Raw genomic sequence first — 24,379 nt, forward strand, 5'->3', positions numbered from 1 at the left:
TAGATATTAATTCTCTCGTGGGGACAATCAAAAATCACATAAAATTGTTTAACTATAGAATAATCTGGTTCAATGAAGTTTTTTTTTTTTTTTTTGAAATAAACAATTGTTTTTTAATAAATAAATTGTAATAACTGATGTATATGCGCATTATATATATAACTATTGGTGGGCTCCCAAAGATTTTCTATGAAATGAGTGGTCTGCACTAATAAAAAGGTTGGGAACAGCTGCTTTAGATTAACTTTCTTGCATTTTAAAAAATGTAGTACTTAGCATACCTAAAAATTAATTGTTTCCAATTTGTTTAATCCTATTTTGAATAATTATGGGAAAAAAAAATCAAAAAAGTGGGAAAGTCGACCTAAAGAAGAATTTAAATCAGTTTTCAAAATCATTACCACATCAATGGATTGATCGCTCCATTGAAAATAGAAAACATCTAAATTCCTATACCTCAAGTGCGATATAAAGAAAAAGAAAATCAAGGCTTGCTACCTCCTTAAGTGATTTTGTATATTTGTATAAAATAAATAATAGTTCCTAAATGAGTGTTTCAGTTTTGACACTGTAAGAAAAATAAGGAAATTGTTTGGTAATAATATTTGTAGAGAAAAAACAAGTCTGTATATAAAGAGAAATCCAATTTAATATTTGCAATGTACAAAATTTGTAAGACAAATAAAAATTGGGAAACTACAAACGTCTACCTCTGCGACCACCCTTCCTACGTGTAGAATCTGATGGAATTGGTGTAACATCTTCAATTCTGCCAATTTTCATACTTGAACGGGCTAAAGCACGAAGTGCAGACTGCGCTCCTGGACCTGGTGTTTTTGTCTTATTTCCACCAGTAGCTCTCAATTTAATATGCAAAGCTGTAATACCCAAGGTCTTGCATTTTTCAGCAACATCCTAAAAATGAAGTTTGTAAAATTTACAAATATTTAAAAAAAACTCAGATAGCACTTAATTAGATTTCTAGATAGATGAGAATTGTATTTATCTAAGTTAATAATACACCCAAGCAACTGTATGAATTCAGTGTTTCTAAGTGAAAGTCAATATATATATATATATATATATATATATAAAGCTTATTGATAAATAGAATTTATTAAGTTTAAAAAAAACTTTATTTGTTGAAAAACTTAAAATAAATAATGGTTTGTGAAGTATTGCCAAATTAGTAAGACAGAAAAAAATAATTACTATTCCAGTTAACATATAGTACAAAATGTATGATTTAGTAAGTATTAGGGAAATAAATTTAAAAGAAAACAATTTAATTTAATAAAATATTTTCTAGGTATTATGAGGAAAAAATATTTGATATTCAGAGAAAAAATTATTTCAACTTCATGTAACATACCTGGGCAGCTAACATAGCAGCGTAAGGAGAAGCTTCATCTCTGTCAGCTTTTACTTTCATGCCACCAGTGACTCTAGCAATAGTTTCCCTAAAATAAACAAATACAATTATTAAATAATCATATAAATTATCTATACTTCATCTTAAATAGATAAATGTATATAATTTATACAATGTTATAAAAAACATTTGAATAAAATAACAAATTAGCTTGAATAATTAATTTAATTCTTTATATCAAACAATAATAAGAACAACATAATAACAATAACAACAACAAAAATAGCTCTGAAAAATTCATACATAGAAATTTATTGATATTAATACCATATTGGAAGTAAAATTTTGCCAGAATTAGGAATATTAAAGATTTATTTTTAATCAAGAGAAAGGACATTTTATTAAATATAAATACTTTTTTCAGATATTTATAAGCTATACAGAGCCATAACAAAGAATACATTTTGAGGTAACCAGTATCAATTTTATTTAACTTTCAAAAATATATTCAGTAGAAAAATTATTTCTGTCCTATGTAATTCAATAAATTAATGTTATTGATTTTAATTAATAAAGACTAACATTCTATAGTAAAAATTCAAATCTAATTTTCAATATTTTATACTTAGCAATTATCATATTATAAAAAAAAGCACATTTTAAACTTCCCATAATTAAAAATTGGAGTTCAATGTAAGCCATCAAATGTTTTCATAATTAAATAAAAAATTTTAATTTGCTTGATTCTACATAACAGGATCATTCTCACAGAGTATATTTGTAATGAAATCATTACACAAGCACCACGTGTCCTAAGAAATAAATTATTTATCAGTTTAGCAAAATAATAATATATTTGATCAAAAATAAATTTAATTGAAAAATTAACATTTTATACTTAAGTTGACTAAAAATATTAACACTGTATATTAGAAAATAAACCTATAATTTAATTTGTAAGTTTGATATTAAATGCAATGAAAAATACATCCATTAAGTAATCTATAAATTATATTAATAAACATACTAAAAAAAAATAATTTTCTAATGTTTGATAACTAGGCAATATTTGATGAAGGATTATTAATAATTACCTTCCAGATAAATCAGTTACATGGACAAATGTATCGTTGAAGCTAGCAAAAATATGAGCAACGCCATATACCAATTCACCTTCTTGAATTTGTGGTCCTAATTGAATGACTGGCTCTTCTTTTTGTACTTTCCCTTTTCTTGGAGCCATTTTGTTCTAAAAAAAAATTCAAAAATTACATATCTGACAATACGTACATCAATAAAAGGGCAACATTGCCACATGGCTAATGAAGTTATCAAGTGATGTAGTTTTGAAACTTTGAACAAAAATCTTTTTTCCACTAAACACAAAAACATTTTAATAAACATAATCTACTTACTTTTACTAAATATCCAAAGTTTTAACGTAATATTAACAATTTTAATCCTATCTAGTCGCGAACTGGAGAACAGAAACTTAAGCCATACGAAAAGCAAAAGAGACGGTCTTGTTTAATTTAAGGTTATGTTGATTGTCCCTTCAAATCACTAATAGTGTGACCAACAAAATTAATCCAAATAATTAGTTAAATATAAAAGTTACATATATAATATTAATTTAAAAATAAATTGATAAAAAAAAAAATTAAGGTTTATTTCGGTAAATGATCAATTATTCAGTTCAATTGATATAATGGTTTTCTCTCGTTTTTTTATTCAAATGTATGGAACGTCATGTAACAACGTTGGTCACATATTCGTATTATAGGTACGGTGTTGAAGATAAAATTGTTATCTATAGCTGTGTTGTGAGCCCTTGAACACAATAACAATAGCGCACCGAGTAAGTAAAATACTCAGCATAACTGTCCTTATTTTCGTTTAGTAGCCTAGTATATGTGTGTAGTAGCAAATTTAAAAGTGTGTAGTAGATAAACATTTTGTAACAGTACTTGGATAAATCATTAATTAAAATATTATCTAAAAAATTATCTTGGTTCAAAATAAGTGAGTTATATACTGTGACAAATGGTCAAAGAAAAGTTTTTGTTTACAATTCTTAAAGGTGTTTGTCTAGGTATTCTAAAAGAAAAAAAAAGAGAAGTACGTAGCGGTAAAATTAACTAAAAATTAGGGACTGCAACATAATATTATTAACTTAATATCAAGTCATATTGTTGCAAAATGGTAAATTTTAAACTATCATTTTTTTATATTAAAATTACTATTTTTTAAACTTTCTATTTTACAGTATAAAAAATGAAATTAAAATAGAAATTTTAAATAATAACCGCTAAGTCTACTTTCAAATAGTAAATATTCGCTTGGTAGTATTTTGAATTTCTACAAGTATAAAAATATCTTCAATATTGTTATTTCGGTACGTCGTTACATATCATAATCAATATCAGCAGTTTTAATGGATTTTTACTTTTTGTTTCTTCTCCAATGTTTTCAAGTTTCAACCGTGATTTTTAGAGCAAGTTGGAGAATACAAATATTTATCAATAACTGATAACAACTACTGAAAACTAGTGGACACTGCGAAAAAAATATCAGATAGTATGAAATAGGATTATTTAACGATTTAATATATTAATGTATTTTTCTTCAGTTATAAAGTGATAATGAAATCAACATTTTTTTAGTGAACTTATGCATTTTTAATAGTGTATTCAACATACTATATCTATTTATATTCAAAAATTATAGGTAAGGAAAGTAAACTATAAAATAGTTGAAGATTTGACCTTCTATCAAATCACTTGTATTAAAGTCTAATGTATTATGCATTTATAAAACATTTATGAGTACTTTAATGTACACATTTTAATTTTTTAACGTATGATATACTAAACTAAATTATATTCTGTTGCATTTGGCTAATAATGATTAAAATTATTCACCAAAAATAATATTACAAATCTAAATTCAAATTGACTGAAATGTAGAAATAAAATTATCAGCTCTAGATGAATCTTCATTTTATGCTAATAAATTGATTAAGGTTTATTAACATCAGAAACAATGATCATTTTTGAAGAAAAGCTATGCTTTTTTCAACATTATTTTATATTTACTTATTTAACAATTTATAGTAATGTTAAGGGAGTAGTATGGGATGACCATATTAAGAAAATAAAAAATCAGGACAGCTGTTACTTCCCCTCCAAATAAAAAACTTCATCCATATATATGCTCACAAATCTCGAGATTTAAAGTCCAAATTTCTGTCATATCATAAATAATTATTTTCTTTTAATTATTATTAAATTATTAAATTGGTAATTTTATAGTTTGTCGTCATTGGGACTTGACGCTCATTCCACAAAAACTTTTATCTGTTATTTCTAACTTTGGTTTCACATTTTAAATATACGAGTAAAACTGTTTTAAATTTTTTCATGCAAATATATTTTATTTACAAGCATTAATAACTTATATAATAAATAATATAGCAATAATAGGATTAAAGGAAACAGGATAAAAAGCATCCCATTCAAGGTTTGTCGGGATAACAGGACGTAATGATCAAAAAAGGGACAATCCTGTTTTAAACGGGACGTCTGGTCACCCAAGAATAGTAGAAGTTCACCTTTTTTTTCAAACACATATGCATAATTTTATAATTATAATAATTTTTATGTTCAAGTTTCCATTCTATATTTCATCTTGTTTTTAAATACTGGTAAAATTATGTCTCATAATATATTCTTGTTTAACTTTATTTAGACATGGGTAAGTGGCAATTGGAAGTATTTCGAATGGGTATTTATATGACGTTTCCTGTCATCTTGTTCCATTATTTCAATTTACCTGAAAATTATGAAGAGAAAGTAATACAGTTCAAGAGGGAAATGTTCCCTCCTGAACGACCAGAACCTCAACAAAAAATTGCTGACCTCAAGAGAATATTTCAGGAGCGCAGAGAAGTCGAGTTGAGAAAAGTTTTTGAAGACTAAATAAAATAAACAAAAGAATAAACATCAAACATAAATTAATGTATTATTATTGTGTTTTGTATAAATTATAATTTTACTTAAAATGTATTGTTAAATATGTTATAACTAGATTAGTATTATATAAATATAAAAAATTTAATCAATACATGTTTATATACAAATTTAAATTTAAAAATCTATCATTTTAAATATTTTAGTTTATGTACATATTGATTGAGTTCGAACTGTTCACAATGATTGATAATTTGATCCAAATCAATTCTGTCTAACACTGGACAACTGAACACTAGTTTGATGCAACGTGTAACCTCAAAAGAATCTTTAGCTAAAAAAAAATATAATAAGTATAAAAATAATAATGGTCATTAATTATAATTAAAATAATTGATACCATTGTTAAATGATGACTTGAGAAAAACATTCCATGCTTTTTCAACTATTTCGAATGTTAATTGATGCCATTTATCCATTAAATGAATAAGTACTTTTTCTAGCTCATTAATTATTGTAAAATGTATTAATCTAGATAATAATGTATCCCAAATACTTGAATTCATTGATTGTGAATATAAAACACATAAATGTGATGCTAATTTAGTGGCAATCAAAGTTTTTCTTGCTAAAAGTGACTGGACTAATTTAGACTTATCACATCCACGATATCTGATAGGAGAAAAATTGATTCCAAGAGTTTCTAACTCGGTTATAATTGAAAGTTCAATTAAATTATTTCTAAACATTTCAAACAAGTAAATAATAATTTAGTTAAATGATAATAATAAAATAAAAATTAGTTAATATTTATACTTCATCATTTCTTTTGTTCTACATGTTATTTCTTCAATATTCTCAGTAGTAGCCAAACACAAACATTGTAATGCCCTGAGTCGCACACTTGTGGGACACATAGAATCATTGTCATCTTCATTATAAGCTTGACATATAAGGAAATTATGTAGATTGTATGCAGGTGTATCATTTTCTAGTAAATAGCATGCTCTAAATATTATGAGACAATAAGATTCAATGTTTAACTAAAATATTTGATGCACTTCAACAAATAATAACTATTACCTTAAAACACCTTCACTAATTGTTAAATTTTCTTGAGTAGCATTAAACGAATTGTTTGTTGACATAGCCATACTTTTATTAGGGGAACTCATGGACCCACATGACGATGGTTGTAACCATTCTTTCAATAAATCTACTTTGAGTGCCAAACCCCCTTTACCATGAACTTCAACAATAGCATCTACTGCACCGTTAATATCTAAAAAAAAATACAAGTATAATTATTGTTTTTAAATTAACAGCTTTAATAAAATATAGTTATAAAACTTTTTTTTTTTTTTTATTTAAAACAACATTTTATTTACAATCTGTATTTACAATGTTATACAATAAGTAAATTGGATGAGATTTGATTGACAAGAAGGGGTATTAAGACGCCTATTGGTGGCCCTCCATTGAAAATATTTTATGGAGAGAGTAGGTCCCTACACCTTTTAAGGCACTTTGGCGTATTACCTGGAATTTGTTTGGATAAAAGTTTTGTGTTTTTTTGTAAGCGAGCGTAGCAAGATTGTTTAAAGTTGGAATGCAAATGTCTTTATATAGTGAGTCATTAGAGATGTACCCGGGATCACCTGATATATTAAATGTAGGCAAATAGACTGAAATTCCTGTATTGTTCTTGTACTGGATGGTTTGGCTAAACCCCAAAGTTGAATACTATAGTACCAAATAGGTCTAAGAAGAGCCATGTAAATTGTTCGTTTGGTTTTGAAGGAAAGCTTAGAATGGAGTAAAGTCTAAGAAGGTGAAGTCTCGAATTAAGGGCTTTACGTTTGTTTAAGTATGGGTCCCAAGGAGGCATTTATCAGGCATTAGTCTTAGGTATCTAATTTGAGTAGATGGAATTTGTGCATTATTGATAAGCATTGGAGGGCATTTAAAGGAGCGTAAGGTAAAGGTGATTTGAGCAGATTTAGTTAGGTTTACTTTGATTTTCCAGTTGAGAAACCCAATGTTTAGAAATTTTCTGTTTTCACAGAAAGGTGGCTTTAAATTTATAAGGTTACTTGGATAGGATCATTGTGGATAGCAAGAATAACAATCCGCAAATGTATCTAGTAGAGTATTTGAATTTAAAGGAAAATCACTGGTAAATACATTGAAGAGAAAAGGGACTATACCGCAGCCTTGAGGAGCACCTGCTATTGCTATTTGAGTATGAAAAAGCACAATTAATTTTTGTGATAAATGTTCTTTGATTTAAGTAAGATTTTATTAGTAGGAAATACGGAGCAGGTAAAAAGGATTTAAGTTTTAAAAGAAGACCTGGATGCTAAAAACAGTCAAAAGCCTGATCGATGTCAAGAAAGACACTAATAATTATAAAACTTACCAGGAAATAATTTAATCTCGCCTGTATGTCTTTTTAATATAATTGGATCATTATATAGTTCTCTAATTAATTCATTAGGTTTCAATGCTAATTGTAAATAATTTGGCTTGCCAAATCCATACATGTGCAGTATATGTTTAGTGGTAGTCAATACATATTTCGTAACAACCTAAGAAAAAAACACTCGATAATTTTAAAATCCAAATACAAGAATAATATAATTGTGCACACACTTTTGTAATACCAGACTTTGCATTTTCTGAATTTTCCAATTTAACCCATTCTTGAGCTTGTGAATGACAAATCTTAGCTGCTGCCAACTGATCAGCACCTAAAATAAATTATATAAAATTATTATTTAAATAAAATGTTATAATGAAATATTTTAATTCATGCCTAAAGGTAAGCTATTGACAACAAAATAAAGGGAGGCAGCAACAACTTCCAAATTCTTTACATTGCTCAGTACTTTTTGAATATCCCTTAATAATGATTTAAAGCGCATATGTAAGTACCATTCAATGTTCTTATCTTTAGCGGCTACCTCATTCACCTAAAATATTAAATAACTGTTAATTTACTGTTACTATTGATTACTTTGAATTCTTACCATATTTTTTACAGTAAAAATGCATAATGTATCTTTATCCATTCCAATTGCTTCAATTATTGAAAACCATTTATTATATGTAAGGAATGTTAATTCTGGTTTTATAATTTTCCAAACTTGCATTTCACGATGTCCAAATTTCTTTTTTTTGTTAGCAAGTGGAACGTAAGGTAAACGGTATTTAGAAATAGGAGGTAATGACTGAGATTCTTGAAACATGGAAAACCAAATTTCTTGTTCGTGTTCTTCAGGAACACTAACTCGTTTGTATTGTGTTAAAAATAACAAAATCTCTTTTTGAGTATTAAACTTTACAACTGCATTCTCACCATACTTTTCAATTAAACTTACTATCACCAAAAATACTTCATAATAATATATATTTACCTATGAATAAATAATAAGTATACATATCAAACATGTTACTATTAAGAATTAAGTTGAGTAAAAACACAGAAATATTATTAGTTTTACTTGTTCCCAAACATGGTTCCAAAGAAAATCTAATACATAAGTTTTGTCGGTTATAACATTGAAAATATCTTCACATTTTTTTAATAATGTATTTTTATCTTCAATTATTTTGGCTATCCAATCTGTTGTAAAGATAAAAAAAAATTGAGTGTTTAATTTTATAGTATAAGCCAAATATTAATATATTTACCAAATGTCTTTTCTTCTTTTTCATTTGGTATATATGGTTCCCATTGTATTAAACAGCTTTCTAAAAATAGTTTAGCAGTTTGTTGCATATCAAAATGTGTATCCTTACAGTAGTCTATTAAAACATTTAATGAAATGCTGGGAGATCGTATCATTTTTTGTAATAAATGGCGTTGATCTAATTCTGAATTATAAAATGCATCTAAAAACAAAAAAGTAGTTTTTATTTTAGTATTAATATATTATACATTTCACTAACAGGCATTGATTATATTTATATTATATAATTTTGCTCAATCTTATAATCACCTCACAAGTAAACTATTATTTATTTTACATAGTGATAAATAGTCATTATAATATTAAAAATAGTAAATATGACAAGATAGTTTATGAACAACAGAAAAAATATTTATAGCTCATTTATTACATTCTTCTTCTTCTCAGCTTACAGATTTATTAAAAAACATTGCTGCATTCAAGAAGTTTGACTATAATTTGAAATAGTAAAAAATATAGATTTAAATAAATATGAAAATAGTTATCATTGTTAAATTTTAATTTAATTATTTACTTTATTAATAATTTTTTGTAATATGGACAAGATTTTTTGGTGGGCAGCAAGCCAATCAAAACTGACTAAAACTTTAAATATAATGCAGATTCAGAAAAGTACATTTTGAGCTGAATTCATGTACACATTTCTTATGTTATAATATATTGAATTAAACTTAATAAATATATACCTTTAAAGGCAAATCCAAACTTCATTAGTTTTTTACCCCAAATACATTTGTTTTTAGTTGATTTGAGAGTTTCATATAAATCACCAGCAGTATCAAGATTTAAACGTACATAAACTAATCCCAAATCTGTGATATTTATTAGTTTTTGATAGTTCATTCCAACACTAAAAATCATAAGTTAAAATTAAATGTTATTTATTGTAAAATAACGACTCAAATTATATTTATATAATTATTATTATATTCATTTATATATTAATTTTTACTTATTTAGAGCATCTTCCAGCCAATTGAAAGCATCATGTGGCTTAAGGGTATTCAAAAGACCTAAGCCTAAATCTATGTCTAAATTTCGAGAATATGTCACATTTCTTAATATTTGCCGTACATTACTTCTAATTAGATTATTTCCTTTATTAATTAATTCAGGTTCCTAAAATAATTAAAATTTATCATAACTTTTTATTGTAAACTTTTCAGTTTTCTTAAATTTACCAATATTAGTTGATTTTTTAGAATAACACGATACAAACACATAACTTGTGTTACAGTTATGTGAAGACCAATTAGATTTTGACCTTGAAAGAACTCTAGTGAAGACATTATATCATCAGGTGATGGCTAAAATATTTTTAATATATTATTTCATGTGTTGTAAAAAAATAATATAATACTTACAATACTATTAAATGAATCTTTAATATCTATTTTCTTGTAGCAATATAATGAAGATTCAAGATTCAATGAGTCTAGGAGAACAATTAGGTTTCATAAGAGTTTATTAGTAATATTTATAAGTAATCAATAAATTTAACATTACTTAAAAATGAACTAAACATTTCAAATTGATCAAATAACTCTGCATGTATAGAACTTTTGTCAATAATTGCATTTCTCCAAGAATATGCTAATCCCAATTCCATATTATCATTGTTCACTACATCACCACATGTTAAATAAAAAGGTTCAACCCACTGTCTTAATTCAACAGCTCTGGTTAACATACCTAAAAAATTGAAAAAATGCTAATAATTTTCAAAATATTTGTATTAGAATTAAATTAAACCCTTACTTGATTCACTGTTAACAGTCACTAGTTGTGTAATTCGCCGAATTAATGTCCAAAGTGGTATTTTAAACATGGATTGGGAAACTGGATCATACCTAGATACTAAAAGTTCTCCTAGTTCTAATAATTTAGTTGCTAGTTGAGGACTAACACTGCCAAATTGATTTATAAATTGACCAAATAGACAAATATTTTCATTATTATTTTGTAAGGCAGATTCTTTAATAAATTGCACAACAACATTTTCAAAAGTATCAAATAATAAACTTGATAATCTTGATAATTTGGCTTGTATAAGAAAACTTGTTGTATTATTCAAAAAATCACCTATAATTACCATAAAATAAAATTAAATGACTAAAATATATTGTTATCAAGGAGGTATTTGAAAATTATTTTTAAATAACGGCTGAGAACACGGGAAAAATATTATTACGTAATTGTACAAATAATTGTATTCTTAATAAATTGTAAAAAATGATTTTTTCTACTAGCTTCACTTTAGCCCTCCCAATAAATGTGCTATTAATTCATATACAAGTATAAATAGTATTTTAATATAAAATATTTAATTACTGTTAAGAATTGAATTGACACATTTAATTAGTAGCTTTTCTTCATAATTGTACTCAGATAAAGAACATTCAATTTGAAATTCATTCTGAAATAGTAATAATTATAATATGTATTTATTTATTATATATTTTAAGTAATTAACAAACCTTTAAATGATAAATATTAACTAAAATATTTGCATAATGTCTGCACTCAGGTCGAATATCAATGATGGGACTTTTAGCTAAAAATTTTACCACAGTAAAATATTTAGACGCTTCTTCAACAAAAAGTGAAAGATTTCTTAAACTATTATAAGTAATCCAAACTGTGGTACATATCCATGATACCAATGAATTAGGAATTATCTGAGGATTTGTCAATGATTCAATTGCTTTATCAACAAGACTAAAAAAAACCAGTACAATTTAATTATATTAAAAAATCAGATAATCATTACTTAACATACCCAGATTCAATTAAGTACTGAATATAAATTTCATATGCTTCTTGTTGAACAGTTTCCGGCTGTGTACTAATTAATTTAACAATATCTTCTAATACAGTTGGTCGATTTTGAGTACAAATATTTTGAACAGCAATAATAATCTAAATTAAATATCTATAGAAAACATCTTAACAGCATAATAAAATATTATAATACATACTATACTTGGTGTAATATTAGTAAACGAAAGATTATAACTTTTTAGTATTAATTTACTGGTAAGCAAATTTTTAACTTCTTCGATATCTTTAATAGTTACTGTATTCAAATCAGTAAGCAGTGTATCATCACAAAGTTTTACCATAAGTTCTGACCAAGGGATACTTGCAGCTTTTAAAATACTTAAAACCGAATCAGATTTTATCTAAAAAATAAAATTAGAAATTATTTCTATTCACCAAAAAATCATGAAAAAATTATTACCTCTTTATTAGATATATAATTCAAGAGCAAAATTGCTTTTTCTTCCCAAGACCCCCAACAATCATCTTGACTAACAATATTCTGAAATATAAGTAAGAAATTTAAATCATTTAGTTTCAATTAAGAAAATTAATATTGTTCTTACTTTAATATATGCAGATAAGATTTCATCAGAATTTAAAAACCGTTCTAGAGTAAACGTTGACCAAAATGTTGAAATAAAATATGGAAATTTATTCAATTGTATTTGATCAAACATTAAAAATGATAATTCTGAATAATTTTTGTCTTCATGAGATAATTCATAATCATCTAGAGTAATCTTTACATTAAAATTATCATTTAGTTCTTTTAATTCGTCTAAGTATTTTATCAATAAGATCAATTTTTTTTGAGGTTCTGGTGCTCGAGAAATACTTAAACAAAGAGGAGATGCAACAATATAATTGATGATGTATAAAAAGTAACGGCAAATTTCTAAGCTAGAATTTATCCAATCTAAATGCATATATAATTCATTCCATCTGGCAACAAAAAATTATAATTAAAGAATTTTGAATTTAAGTGTTGATCTAAACTAAAATACTTATGTCAGTTATCCATACCTAACTTTACTTTCAATATAAGAAACCATAGAAGCTACTGTTTCATCATGAAACATGAAAAGTGTTGTTGAAGCAAAACTCATAGTCCATAATTTTAAGTCTTGAATATCTACAGATAATGGTATGTTTGAAAAATATTCATTTATAAATTCTTCAGAAATGCAATCTCTTATTTCTGCAATATGACGACTCCAAACCGTCAATGCATCACTTAATTGATTCTATAAAATATAACAAGATAATGATTTAAGTTTATGTTTTTCATTCTAATTTATTATTATTTATACAGTTAAGTAACGATAACTTATTTATTGGAGGCGAAGGAAAAAGTTAAGAGTTGAAAGGACTTAAAATGTAATTTGAATTGTTGGGGAATCCGAATTAACAAGATTTGTGTTATTGAGACTCAACTGTATATAAAACATAAAAGTATATATGTTAATAATTTTATATAGAAAATCTGAAAAATTTTAGTATTTTTAACAAAACATATTTTTATTTAAATAAAGTAAATACTTTTTGTATATAATCCAAACAAATTTTATTGACATTTTGTTTACAAAAACGAAGCCATAATTCAGTATTTTCAATAGACCAGGTTGATAAAGTATCAGATACATCATTCAAAAGACAAAATGTATTCAATTTATGAAGTGTGAATTGCAATTGATCAAGTATAACTGTTAATTTATCTTCAGATACCTGCGATGACTTTATTCTTAAAAGTGCATACCTTAAAAGTTTTCTACAAAGTATAAAATTTGGTACAATTGTATTGAGAGCACAATAGCCAACAAATAAGTGATCCTAGAATGAAAAAAAAAGAAATTATACATAAATAATCATATTATAAATATTTTTAATAAATTACTTTTATTTTATTCAAGTAATTTATCATTTCCTCAAAAGTTTTTTGTAAATCATCAGTTCCGGATTGCCATACATCTAATTTTCCCATAAGGCCTTTAACTTGTTCCTTATACACTGTTTCTGGATCAAGATTAAAAGCTGCTGCAAAGTTTCGAGCTTCGTCATATTTTCCTCTTCTTAACATTCGCGCTAAACGTAAGTCTGGTTGACCTTCAGTTATAATTTTTACACTCAATGTGTTAATATCTTCATCACCGCTTGCTTCCAAGTATAACAAACCATCAGATGTGCTTGGATAATCAATAAGATAAGTAAATGGGGATGTTGGTAGCTTGAATGTTACACTAAAATCTGTATCAAACAGTCATGTTTAATGATTAAGAAAGACATTTTTATTGATTTACATAAATCATAAAATATTGAAATTGATTAAAAACTATAGAATATCTCTGTACAGGTGCAAATTATTTTTTTTAAATGTATGATGAATCAAAACAAAAGTTTTTTAAATATTTGAAAAAAAAAATGGTACAAAATGTATAATTATTTACATCATTTTGAAAAACTTTGAGAAAATCTTAGTGAAGTCACTTGTAGTTTCTATGATTTTTGTTAATGACCTAATATAAAGAAATCAGAATACAAACTTTCTACACTCTATAGTGGTTACTATGCATTAAACTTGTGTAGGTAGATAATAACTAAATGAATATTAAATCAATAAATCCTGAAGTCATATTTTTTTTGTCATTATACATTATTACAGAACATGGATACAATATTAAAAGATGTATATGATGTTTTATCTAATAAAACTGAAAATGAATTATCATCACAAGATAAAATTATTAAATATCAAAATACATATAGATTAGAATCGAAAAATGCATTTAATGAAAACAAAGCTACAACCATAATAAAAAGGGAAACCGAGAAGTACCTAAATAATGAAACTAGGTATGACCCCGAGGAAGCAACAAGAATTGCTGCAGCTATGTCACTTGGAATTAAAGATGGTATTCATGAAATGAATTTTGAAAGGTAAAGTAAATTAAAATGTATACTTAACTAAATAACTTAACTAACTAAATAAAGTTCTAAATAAAAAATCAAAGAATAAAAATCTACAAAACATTTATAAATTATAAAATACAATTAGGGTGTCAACAAGAAAAGAGAAGTTGAATTAAAGATATTTATATATTTTTACTGATAAATTACAAAAATAAAAATAATTATTTATTTATTTTTTTTTTTTAATATGTTCATTACATATTATAAATTATTTATAAATAGTTATTTATATAATAAATAAATATGTATTTATATTTACTAGTGTCATTCAAAAGCAAGAAAATTATAACTAAACCTAAAAGTAGGGTAACTTCAAAATATTGGTCCTCGCTTACTAAAGTATTTGTTGAGAGGTTTATCTCTATTACAATAATATACATTTTTAAATTATTTTATAGTTGTTTGTAAATATACTACAATTTTCTTATCATGAAAAAGCTCTTTAAACAAAAATAAAATAAATTTAATAAAATTAGGAAAAGTGTTTGCATAAAATATCATGTTATTTTTTAAAAAACATAAATAAATCCATATGCTAATACCTATGTACAGCTAACACTTTGATACAATATACATAACATTAATTCTTGCTTAATATTTAAATACCAAAATAATATTTATATTCTTTTATTAGTTACTAAGATACCAAATTAGAGTATTTATTCAAAAATATAATAGATTTCTTCAGCTACTTTAATTTTTATTTAAAGAATAAAATTTACTAAATACTAAATATAATACCAAAATGATGATTATATGATTATAAATTAATTTTTGTTTTTATTACAGATACAAAATTGTGTGTATAGTTGAAATTGGAGAAAAAAAAGGTCAAGGAGCAATGTCTATAGCTAGATTCTTACGTGACTCCAATAAAGATAAATATGTTTATAGTAATTTTGAAAATCATCATTTGTTTGCAACTATTATGTTAGGAGCATTTTATTATGAATAAAACAAATGCAATACTAGTTCAAAATGACGTTACAAGGATATTTCAAACCCTATGCAAAGTATTTAAACAATCCACTACCCCCTACCTTCTTCTACATAATATATATTTATATAACTATTCTATTGTACTTAAAATTTTACTTAATTCCTTTCAATTACCTACCTATCTTCCTATTATATAGTTTTTTTAATGCATGCGATTAACTAATTAACTGAATTATTCAAATAATATATATTCGTACATACAATTTTACAGGAGAAAACTATAAAAACGTAAAAAAAACTGGTCAAATAAGCAAAAATAATAAAAAAAAACTGGAAATAAGCATTTTTTTTAAAAATTGCTGAAAAAAGCAAAAAAAGGCACTATCAAATTTCATAATTGAACGTGTTATAACTTAACATAAATTTCTATAGCACTCTGCTACATTTTAAGTTAATCCATAAAAATAAGTAAACGCTTTAAGTCCTGAGCCCTGATAATAACTAATGATTGAAAATTTTAATTTAATTAATATATAATTTAATAACTAAATAATTATGTAAATAATAAATGCTTTAACATGGATGATAATTATAGAAAACATTCTTTACTTTGTTACATATTAATTTTGAATGAATAAAATGAAAAATCTCATTTAATTAGAAACCTGGTTTTTTATTTATATTAGTTATATGCATACCATAGTATTTTTTATTATTTCCAACCTATAGATTAAAACATAAATTTGACAAAATCAAATTGACTGAGCATTTAATGGCCAGAAATGTTAAAATAAATAAATGTGTAATATTTCATACATGCTTGTTATTTATGTATTATAAAAGAAGGTATTAAAAATATATATTTTTATTTCTGAAATTGTTTATTATTAAAGGATAGAATTTATTGTTGCCCAAAATGTCTTAAATTGTTTAAAGAAACCGCTAAAGATTTAGTTACAAAATAAATATTAAAATGCAATTTATAAATTAATGAAATACCTGGTAAAGAAACTAGAAGTAATGAAGGTTGTTCTTCATCAGTTAATAATACAATACTAGTTGTATTCATTTCTTGCATCACAGTGAAATCACAAATTGGCACTTCATTCCATTCTTTAGCTGGTATAAATGTAAAAGCACAAACCAATAACATAGTTTTTGAATTAGTTAGGCAGATGATAAAACTAAAACAAAATCCAATATCAAACATAAAATAAATTGATTGCTTTTAAAAATAAGTAAACTTTACTGCATAAAATTATATAAAAATAATAAAACATAATGAAAAATTATTATGTCTTACTAAATTAAATAAATATAATAATTAAAAACAAATTAAATGACATTGTACCCAGAGTAACTCTTTTTTAACAAAAAATTTGAAGCATGATGAAAAATATATAAGTATATATATTTTTATAGATTTTGGATAATAAAATTCACAAATAAATAAAACAGAATTCTATTAATTAAAAAAAAAAAAAAAATGGAATACTTGAAATAAAAGTAGTCAATTGTCTAAGTATTTCAATTTGACAAAAGAAAAAATTGTACATGTTCAATTTAATTTTATAAGGCCGGGTTGCATAATTGTATTAATAACTGACCCTGTATTTACCGGCTCTGTAAGGTTTTTAATGATTGTGGAAACTATTCTCGGGTTACATAAAGACCTATTTGATAAAGAAATATTAACTGTGGTTACCAAATAAATTTGAAAAAAATTGTGTGTAGCCACGTGGGTATATTAACTTAAAAATAATTTTTATTCTTTAATAATCGCAAAAACTAAAAAATATATAATATAAATTGAATATTGATAATAAAACGTGTTTATCTTATCTTAGTAATAATATTATATTATTTTAACCGATCTGTAACTAGTTACAGAGCCCAAATCGGATCTGCAGTTTACAGATCCAGTAGTCGATAATTTACAGAGCCGGTAACTTTACCGAGCGTTCAAACAACACCTAATTTTATTTACGAATCTGTTAACATACTTACAGATCTGTAAGTAGTTATAGGAAGTTTATGCAACCCTGCCTAAATGTAACATTTATAATTTTCTTTTATTAAAATACAGATTTACCTTACATTTTTTAGTTTAAAATTTGAAATTTAGTTTATTTTTATTTTATTCAAACATTTTTAACTATATCTAAAGAATCTTAAATGCAAAAAATATATTTTAAGGTTAGTAAAACAAAATAATTAATAATTGAATACTTAATTATGTTTGTATTTATTAAATAATAGAAAAAGAAAATTAATCAATATATAAAATATAATTTACCTTTTATCTTCAGTGAAAACAAGTTTTTTAATTTTATAGATGTCTGGAAATAAAAATTCTTTAGATCTTAAATTTTCTTCTTCATAGATACAAATACTGTCACCAGCAATTAAAATATTATTTTTCACTCTACTAAAAGTTTTGACCTAATAGAAAATGTTAAACTGAGTGATTAATTAAATTAATTTGTTATTAACACAACTTACATTTTCATGTATATCATATGTATTTACAATTACAAGATTTTCAATATTTTTAAAATCATCATTAGTGGAAGATTTTTCTATTAATCCCATGACATCATCACAAATAAAACTAAAATTAATTTTAAATAAAGTACAATTAAAAATTGCACGCTTATATTTAACATTTTATAACATAATTATTTTATTAAATATATTTATTTATTACTTGTTGATAAATCCAGAAGATGTAAAAACTGTAATAAAAAAATTATTGTTTTCAAAAGAAAAAACAAGTCCTATAAGTTCTTCCATATCAGAAGGCAAACAACGTGGATTCTTAGATACTTTCCTAGAAAAAATTAACCAACTGTATTAAAAGAAATATACTTTTAAGTAGAAATAAATATTTAATTTAAAATATTTAATAAACAAATCTATAACATTAACTAATAAATTTATATCAATTTAATTTTTATTTATTATAATTATTAAAATTATTACATTTAGTTATGGCAGAGAAGTTGGATTATTTATTTTGAATTTATGATTCAATTATTTTTTTTCTTAGAAAATATAACCAGAGTAATAGTTTTAAATCATTATTTTTATTTTTTAGCTTAAAATGATTTTTTCACTTCTTTTTCTATTGTTATTCTCTAATTATTTCAGTATAATTATTATTAATTTATAAGTACATTTGTTTGCAAAATATAAATTTACAAAACATGTACTTAATAGGTACAGAGAACATATTTATTGAAATATATTTTATCTACATTTATTATAGCAGTTAACAAACTATAAGGCTTTTTTACTTTTTTTTTTCTTTGGTAAAATTGGGTATTACATAGAAGTTTAAATAAAGATGAATAAGGTTATAGTATGAAAATGATTTTATAGTTAAAATAACTGTAAAGAAATAATAAATATTTTATGATTAATATGGAATTTATACATAAATAGTTGTGTACATATATATATATATATAAATTCTTAGCTTGGAGTATCATTATATTTATATTGTATGACCCTGATTTTTAATTAAAAATTCATTATCTGATAAATACAAAATCAAGAAAATCATTATTAATAATAATCCAGGTTAAGCATTTATTTATTTATTTATTTATATGTATTTACGATTTACTAATTTTTGTTTTATTGTATTACTTTCTTACAATAAAAAAATAAATATTAAGAATTATATTGTAATAATTGTGATTTTTTTAATACTTTACTGTTAATATCCATATTACTAAATAACTAGTAAAAATTAATCAAATAAAAAAAATTTTTGTTGAAAGACAATTGTTAAAATTATTTGATTTATAGGTAAATATTTTTATAGCAGTAGTATGGAACTAGTCAAATATTGCATTTCATAGTTTTAACATGTTCAATTAATTATTTTTTTTTTTTAATAAATTTATAAATACGTAACTAAATATTAAAGAAAATAACTTGAGTTCATATCAAAGAGCTAAAGTACTTTTAAAATGTTATATCTTTCATTAACTCAGTCAAAATTAATTTAAAAAAAATGGATGTATGAAAATACAATTATTTTCTATTTAAGTTAATTTTATTAAGAATTTATCAGTTCACTATTAATAGGTTTTAATTTATGTACATAAATGAGGAAAAAAATGCATACCTAACAAATAAAATCTGAGGATTTTTGAATGAACAACAATATATTGTCCAATCATCTAATAACACAACTAAGTAACAACCATCACCAGAGATTTTAGCATCAATTATTTGGTTAGGAAATTCAAAAGTTTGATTGATTTCTGTAACACCAGTATTGAACAAAATAAAAGATTGACCAGAGGAAATGTACATTAAATCAGGTGTACACATAGCATTGATTTTGAGATCTTCTTTTGTCACACATTTTGTATTGCATGTTTTCTTTATTGTAGCCAAAGTTGTGGTTTCAAATATCCTGCTATCACCAATGGCTACAGCACGAGTACCGAAATTTATAGTCTCATCAGCTGTACTATAACCAATAGTTATACCGTTCCACATTTTTAAAGGATAAAATTGGTACTTCTAAATAGAATAAAAACAATTTAAATTAAATAAATGCACATCATTTGTATATGAAATAATTTATAATAAATACTTACATATAATGAAAAATGTTTTCTTTTGTAAAACTAATTCATGTTTTTAATTTCCTACACTTGTCCATAAACGATTGTGTTGATCTAAAATGGTAAAATTATATATTTTTTAATTTGAAAATCTTTTTAATACTTAATTACAGAACGGTAAAATATTAATTCATGGCAAATGACGATCATACAGAAGTTTAGTTTAACCTTTATGATTTCTAATTATATTCATATCAGAAGTTAAATTATTTAATACTTGTAACTTGTTATACCATAACTTCTATAACTATATTTATTTTCTTTATCAGTGAAGAATATGATTTTGGCGCCAAAATTTATCAACAAAGAATTTCATTTAAGAAAAAATAATTATCTATTATCAATTTTTTGTGGCGGCAAATAAGTAAACATTATTGTTAACTGATAATTGATATTGTTAATGTTGCAAATATTGATATCCTTAGTTACAAGTAGTCACTATTTTGACTTACTTAACTGTTGAAAATCGGTGAAGTTCAAATGTCGTATTTTTACGTTTTGTCTTTATGAATGTTCAAATTAATTCAATATAATTATCAGCTGGCACAATAACACATTCCCAGCTATGCGATTATATTCTGTAACCAAATACAGAAATCTTTCATTTTAAATTTAAATTTATTGAAAATACAATAATGTATATTATTTATTCTGTGGTGGAATAGTCAGTTGTCACTACTTACTTAATCATAGATATTAGACATTTTTACTGCATTTTTTTTTTTTATTCTTCAGTACATTACTTATGGAATAGTCAGTTGTCATTACTTACTTAATCATAGATATTAGAAATTTTTACTGCATTTTTTTTATTCTTCAGTACATTACTTATAAGATTTAACATCAAGTATGTCTCAAAATCAAGTTCAGCAAAGTACTGGAAATAATGGAATAGACACCAAGAATTGTTTGCGCTATATACCACACTATTATTTACCCAGCCTAAATACTTATTTAATGAATGACATTAGTACCAGTGATGAAGCCATTCAGTGTTATTCTGTACCCGAGAGTTTTGATCTACCAGTGCCATATGTAGCATTTTCAGAAATTAAATCAAGTAATTAATTTAATTCGTCCTTAGTATTCAATATATGTATTTATTTTTTAACTTTATAGGACTAAATACAGTTTCGGATTTGGTCAACTTGAAAACTCGATGGAAATTTGAACATGATAAATTATTGAAAAATTGTCGAAAAAAAAGTATTAATTTCATAGTATTTGAAAAATTCGTAATTTTGCTAAAACATTATTAAGTACTACATTATGCAATTTTTTTTTAGTGAGTTCTAGTACATTAACTGCCTTAAAAAAATCACTTGAAGGAGAATGTTCATACTCAAAAATTCCTCATGTTTTATTTGATCTTACAAAAAATTTAATGGAAAACCCAGATGAATATTTTGACTCTGTTAAGTAAAAATCATTACAATTTCAATATATTTAATTAATGTCTAGTGATTTAAAATTTATGTTTATATTTATTTATTTGATTATTAAATATAATTTTAGGACTATAATTGGTATTTTAAAAATATTATTGAAAAATTTCAAATAAATGGAAAATGGTATTTAGCTTATGCCAAAGGTACAAATCTCAACATTTTAGGTATGCTTATGTATTTTTACATCATACTTTTTATGTTTGATCAACTTTTAAATATGTATACATACTATTATAATTTTGAAACTTTGTTCTAGATATAATTTCAATTGAGGACAAAAAACTTGGAGTACTTATGACTTCTAAAGATCAGTTCTTTAAAGGTCCAATTTTTGACATAAAATCTTCAAATACAAATGGTATAACTTGAAATCATAATTTAAATATATTATATTTATATAATAAAAGTTTTCATAAAACATAGAATAATAAATGTTGATGCTTACATTTTTTCAGACTTAATGATTCGACAAAAAACTAAATTATTTGTATTTTGGAACAATTCAGATACAAAATCTTTATTAAACAACAATTCAATTTTTGAGAACTGTGATGTACCATTTGCAGACTCTGATATTATAAATAATAATTTTTGTTCTATTGATGTGAAACATATAATTAAGCTGTGGAAAAATGAGTATATATTTTAACAGTTTTATTAATTAGTCAAGTAAATAATAAATAATTATACAATCAGTAATTTATTATTAGAGACTGTATTCAAGAAAAACATTTTGAAGTAGAATCTGACCAAAGTGATTCTTTTGTGCGTTTAAATTATTCACAAAATCAAACTGATTTAATTGGTATTATTAACAGAGAAAAGTTTTACTTTATAGATACTCGGGTAATATAATATTTTTTATAAATATAGATTTAAAATGTAGTAAAAAAAATAAATATGCAAAGCTGGACAAATAACAAACTAATTGATTAAACAACTATTGAGTCTTACATATAGAGTATAATATTACTAATATTTTTCAGATTGATATGTCTAAACCTTGTTCAATGTATGATCCAAATAATATTTTAGAACAATGTGAAGAACTTATATCATTAAAAAATAGTATATTAAATTCTCATAGTTTCTATGTGACTTCCAGTCATTCAGTTCTAACCTTAGATGATAGAATGGGATTTGTCCATAAATCATGTCATATGCTTTCAAATCCTCCATCTTTAATTACTTCACATTGCTATGAAAATAGGTAAACATTTTTACCTGGTAATATTAATTTATTATTGTAGTATAATTTTGTTTTTAGTTTAGAGCCATGCGAAATGTTGTTCTTAGGGAACCAAACTGGAGAAAATCTTGTTCATTTGTCCTACACATCACATCAAGATGATTTTCTAATGTGTCGACATATGGCATCATTAATTCCAAAACCATTAGATACATTGCATAATGTTCGATATCAAGGGCATTGTTTGGACTCAACACTATTTGATAGATTTTCTCAATGTTTAATTGGCACAACTGCTTTAGGCGATAATAATGAAAATTTAAGACTTTTCAGTATTAATTCTACTGGAGATTTATTTGTACAAACAATTAAAAATAATAAACCCATAGACATTATTGAATTTAAAAACAGAGTCACAATAAAACCTCAGATCATTCAAAAGCTTAATTATTCACTTTTGTTTAATATGAGTAAATTATGGCAGATAGATTTGTCTGATCAACATAATGAAAACATTCAAAAGAATAATGCTTGGAGAATTTCTAAAGAAAAAATGACATCTTATACAGATCATTTAGCTCCATTAATATTAGCTCCATGGGATATAGACGAATTATCTGAATGGGAAAATGAAGATGAAAATGCTGATGCTGAAAATGATACTTCTGATTGTGACTATACAACTAAAGTTAACTATTGGTTTAATAAAAATGACTCATTATTAGGATCATCAAAACCATTAGAATCAAGTATGAATAAACCATCAATTAATTTTTCATCTCAAGCTACTACATCAAAACCTCTATCTCCATCAGAAAATGATAATGATTCCAGTTCAGGTTAGTTTTTCAATGATAAAATTCTAAATTTATAATTATATATACTTTTATATTTGTTTCAGGATTTAGCATTTCCATGAAATCTGGTGAAAATTCATAATTTTTTTTAAAACTGAGTACTGAAATTTAATAGATATTTTTAGTATATTATAACATACTGTATATAGTTACTGTATAAGTATATTTCATTTTTTTTTATATAATTTGAAAATCTATTTGTACAATGCGAAATATAATTTTTTTCAAATAAAATGTTTATTAATGTGATTGATTATACTCAATTCAATTTCAAATTAAAATGGTATTGAATAATTAAAATCTAAAACTTATATTTGAAAATCGTATTTTATTAAGCGAAATAACATTTAAAAAGTAAAGGTAGAATTAAAACATTTTTCAGGTGTAAGGTTAGGGGTGGATCTAGGAGGGGTTCAGGGTG

The 24,379-nt window shown here is 24.3% G+C and overlaps 5 protein-coding genes across 12 annotated transcripts; 3 read left to right on the plus strand and 2 right to left on the minus strand.

Moving 5' to 3' along the window:
* Positions 1 to 629: 629 nt before the first annotated feature.
* LOC112693653 (40S ribosomal protein S14a) lies at positions 630 to 2,900 on the minus strand. Its single transcript, XM_025568825.1, has 4 exons — positions 2,788 to 2,900; positions 2,467 to 2,621; positions 1,373 to 1,460; positions 630 to 915 (listed from the first exon to the last, which is right to left on the minus strand). The coding sequence occupies exons 2-4, from the start codon at positions 2,613 to 2,615 to the stop codon at positions 697 to 699; spliced, it is 456 nt and encodes a 151-aa protein (XP_025424610.1). The 5' UTR covers positions 2,616 to 2,621; positions 2,788 to 2,900; the 3' UTR covers positions 630 to 696.
* A 150-nt stretch (positions 2,901 to 3,050) lies between these two features.
* LOC112693655 (protein PET100 homolog, mitochondrial) lies at positions 3,051 to 5,400 on the plus strand. Of its 7 annotated transcripts, none has more exons than XR_003149503.1 (3): positions 3,561 to 3,574; positions 3,639 to 3,949; positions 4,036 to 4,072. XR_003149503.1 is itself a non-coding variant. In XM_025568829.1 (3 exons), exon 3 carries the CDS (start codon positions 5,122 to 5,124, stop codon positions 5,347 to 5,349), a length of 228 nt encoding a protein of 75 aa, XP_025424614.1. In that variant the 5' UTR covers positions 3,662 to 3,767; positions 3,866 to 3,949; positions 5,120 to 5,121; the 3' UTR covers positions 5,350 to 5,400. The 7 variants fall into 7 exon arrangements, 6 of the variants coding, with proteins under 6 accessions (XP_025424611.1, XP_025424612.1, XP_025424615.1 ...); XM_025568829.1 differs by lacking the exons at positions 3,561 to 3,574; positions 4,036 to 4,072 and adding an exon at positions 5,120 to 5,400 and having other exon boundaries at positions 3,662 to 3,767; positions 3,866 to 3,949; XM_025568828.1 differs by lacking the exons at positions 3,561 to 3,574; positions 4,036 to 4,072 and adding an exon at positions 5,120 to 5,400 and having other exon boundaries at positions 3,666 to 3,767; positions 3,847 to 3,949.
* Positions 5,401 to 5,475: 75 nt separating this feature from the next.
* Positions 5,476 to 20,662, minus strand: LOC112693629 (kinetochore-associated protein 1). Of its 2 annotated transcripts, XM_025568784.1 has the most exons (32): positions 20,576 to 20,649; positions 20,438 to 20,518; positions 19,957 to 20,360; positions 18,529 to 18,651; positions 18,324 to 18,432; positions 18,118 to 18,263; positions 16,821 to 17,005; positions 13,810 to 14,159; positions 13,455 to 13,745; positions 12,939 to 13,159; positions 12,479 to 12,857; positions 12,334 to 12,414; positions 12,071 to 12,274; positions 11,872 to 12,011; positions 11,570 to 11,810; positions 11,424 to 11,508; positions 10,851 to 11,174; positions 10,599 to 10,784; positions 10,457 to 10,527; positions 10,274 to 10,399; positions 10,045 to 10,211; positions 9,779 to 9,942; positions 9,034 to 9,234; positions 8,844 to 8,965; positions 8,370 to 8,756; positions 8,156 to 8,312; positions 7,993 to 8,090; positions 7,760 to 7,928; positions 6,424 to 6,622; positions 6,157 to 6,348; positions 5,741 to 6,081; positions 5,476 to 5,674 (listed from the first exon to the last, which is right to left on the minus strand). In XM_025568784.1, the coding sequence occupies exons 3-32, from the start codon at positions 20,334 to 20,336 to the stop codon at positions 5,529 to 5,531; spliced, it is 5,985 nt and encodes a 1,994-aa protein (XP_025424569.1). In that variant the 5' UTR covers positions 20,337 to 20,360; positions 20,438 to 20,518; positions 20,576 to 20,649; the 3' UTR covers positions 5,476 to 5,528. The 2 variants fall into 2 exon arrangements, with proteins under 2 accessions (XP_025424569.1, XP_025424568.1); XM_025568783.1 differs by having other exon boundaries at positions 20,438 to 20,662.
* On the plus strand, positions 14,578 to 15,861 carry LOC112693630 (tctex1 domain-containing protein 2-like). The gene is made up of 2 exons (XM_025568786.1): positions 14,578 to 14,849; positions 15,672 to 15,861. Exons 1-2 carry the CDS (start codon positions 14,578 to 14,580, stop codon positions 15,835 to 15,837), a joined length of 438 nt encoding a protein of 145 aa, XP_025424571.1. The 3' UTR covers positions 15,838 to 15,861.
* Positions 20,663 to 20,854: 192 nt separating the features above from the next.
* Positions 20,855 to 24,097, plus strand: LOC112693632. The gene is made up of 10 exons (XM_025568788.1): positions 20,855 to 21,524; positions 21,584 to 21,670; positions 21,751 to 21,878; positions 21,980 to 22,076; positions 22,169 to 22,270; positions 22,368 to 22,548; positions 22,623 to 22,758; positions 22,899 to 23,122; positions 23,180 to 23,940; positions 24,003 to 24,097. The coding sequence occupies exons 1-10, from the start codon at positions 21,314 to 21,316 to the stop codon at positions 24,038 to 24,040; spliced, it is 1,965 nt and encodes a 654-aa protein (XP_025424573.1). The 5' UTR covers positions 20,855 to 21,313; the 3' UTR covers positions 24,041 to 24,097.
* Positions 24,098 to 24,379: the final 282 nt, after the last annotated feature.

The sequence above is a fragment of the Sipha flava genome, unplaced genomic scaffold, assembly GCF_003268045.1.
Source record: "Sipha flava isolate LNK unplaced genomic scaffold, YSA_version1 89_pilon_pilon, whole genome shotgun sequence".
Lineage (NCBI taxonomy): Eukaryota > Metazoa > Arthropoda > Insecta > Hemiptera > Aphididae > Sipha > Sipha flava.

Excerpts from the sequence above, each read along its gene's own strand:
- LOC112693629 (XM_025568783.1), bottom strand. The coding sequence starts at position 20,336 with ATGTGGAACGGTATAACTATTGGTTATAGTACAGCTGATGAGACTATA. Across the intron at positions 17,006-18,117 it reads GTTTTCACTGAAGATAAAAG|TTTTATCATCTGCCTAACTA; the intron begins GTAAATTATATT and ends ATTTTGTTTTAG. Across the intron at positions 12,415-12,478 it reads TCTTATCTGCATATATTAAA|AATATTGTTAGTCAAGATGA; the intron begins GTAAGAACAATA and ends CTTATATTTCAG.
- LOC112693630 (XM_025568786.1), top strand. The coding sequence starts at position 14,578 with ATGGATACAATATTAAAAGATGTATATGATGTTTTATCTAATAAAACT. Across the intron at positions 14,850-15,671 it reads CATGAAATGAATTTTGAAAG|ATACAAAATTGTGTGTATAG; the intron begins GTAAAGTAAATT and ends TTTTTATTACAG.
- LOC112693632 (XM_025568788.1), top strand. The coding sequence starts at position 21,314 with ATGTCTCAAAATCAAGTTCAGCAAAGTACTGGAAATAATGGAATAGAC. Across the intron at positions 21,525-21,583 it reads ATTTTCAGAAATTAAATCAA|GACTAAATACAGTTTCGGAT; the intron begins GTAATTAATTTA and ends TTAACTTTATAG. Across the intron at positions 22,759-22,898 it reads TTTACTTTATAGATACTCGG|ATTGATATGTCTAAACCTTG; the intron begins GTAATATAATAT and ends AATATTTTTCAG.
- LOC112693655 (XM_025568826.1), top strand. The coding sequence starts at position 5,122 with ATGGGTAAGTGGCAATTGGAAGTATTTCGAATGGGTATTTATATGACG.
- LOC112693653 (XM_025568825.1), bottom strand. The coding sequence starts at position 2,615 with ATGGCTCCAAGAAAAGGGAAAGTACAAAAAGAAGAGCCAGTCATTCAA. Across the intron at positions 1,461-2,466 it reads GTAACTGATTTATCTGGAAG|GGAAACTATTGCTAGAGTCA; the intron begins GTAATTATTAAT and ends TGTTTATTTTAG. Across the intron at positions 916-1,372 it reads CTGCTATGTTAGCTGCCCAG|GATGTTGCTGAAAAATGCAA; the intron begins GTATGTTACATG and ends CTTCATTTTTAG.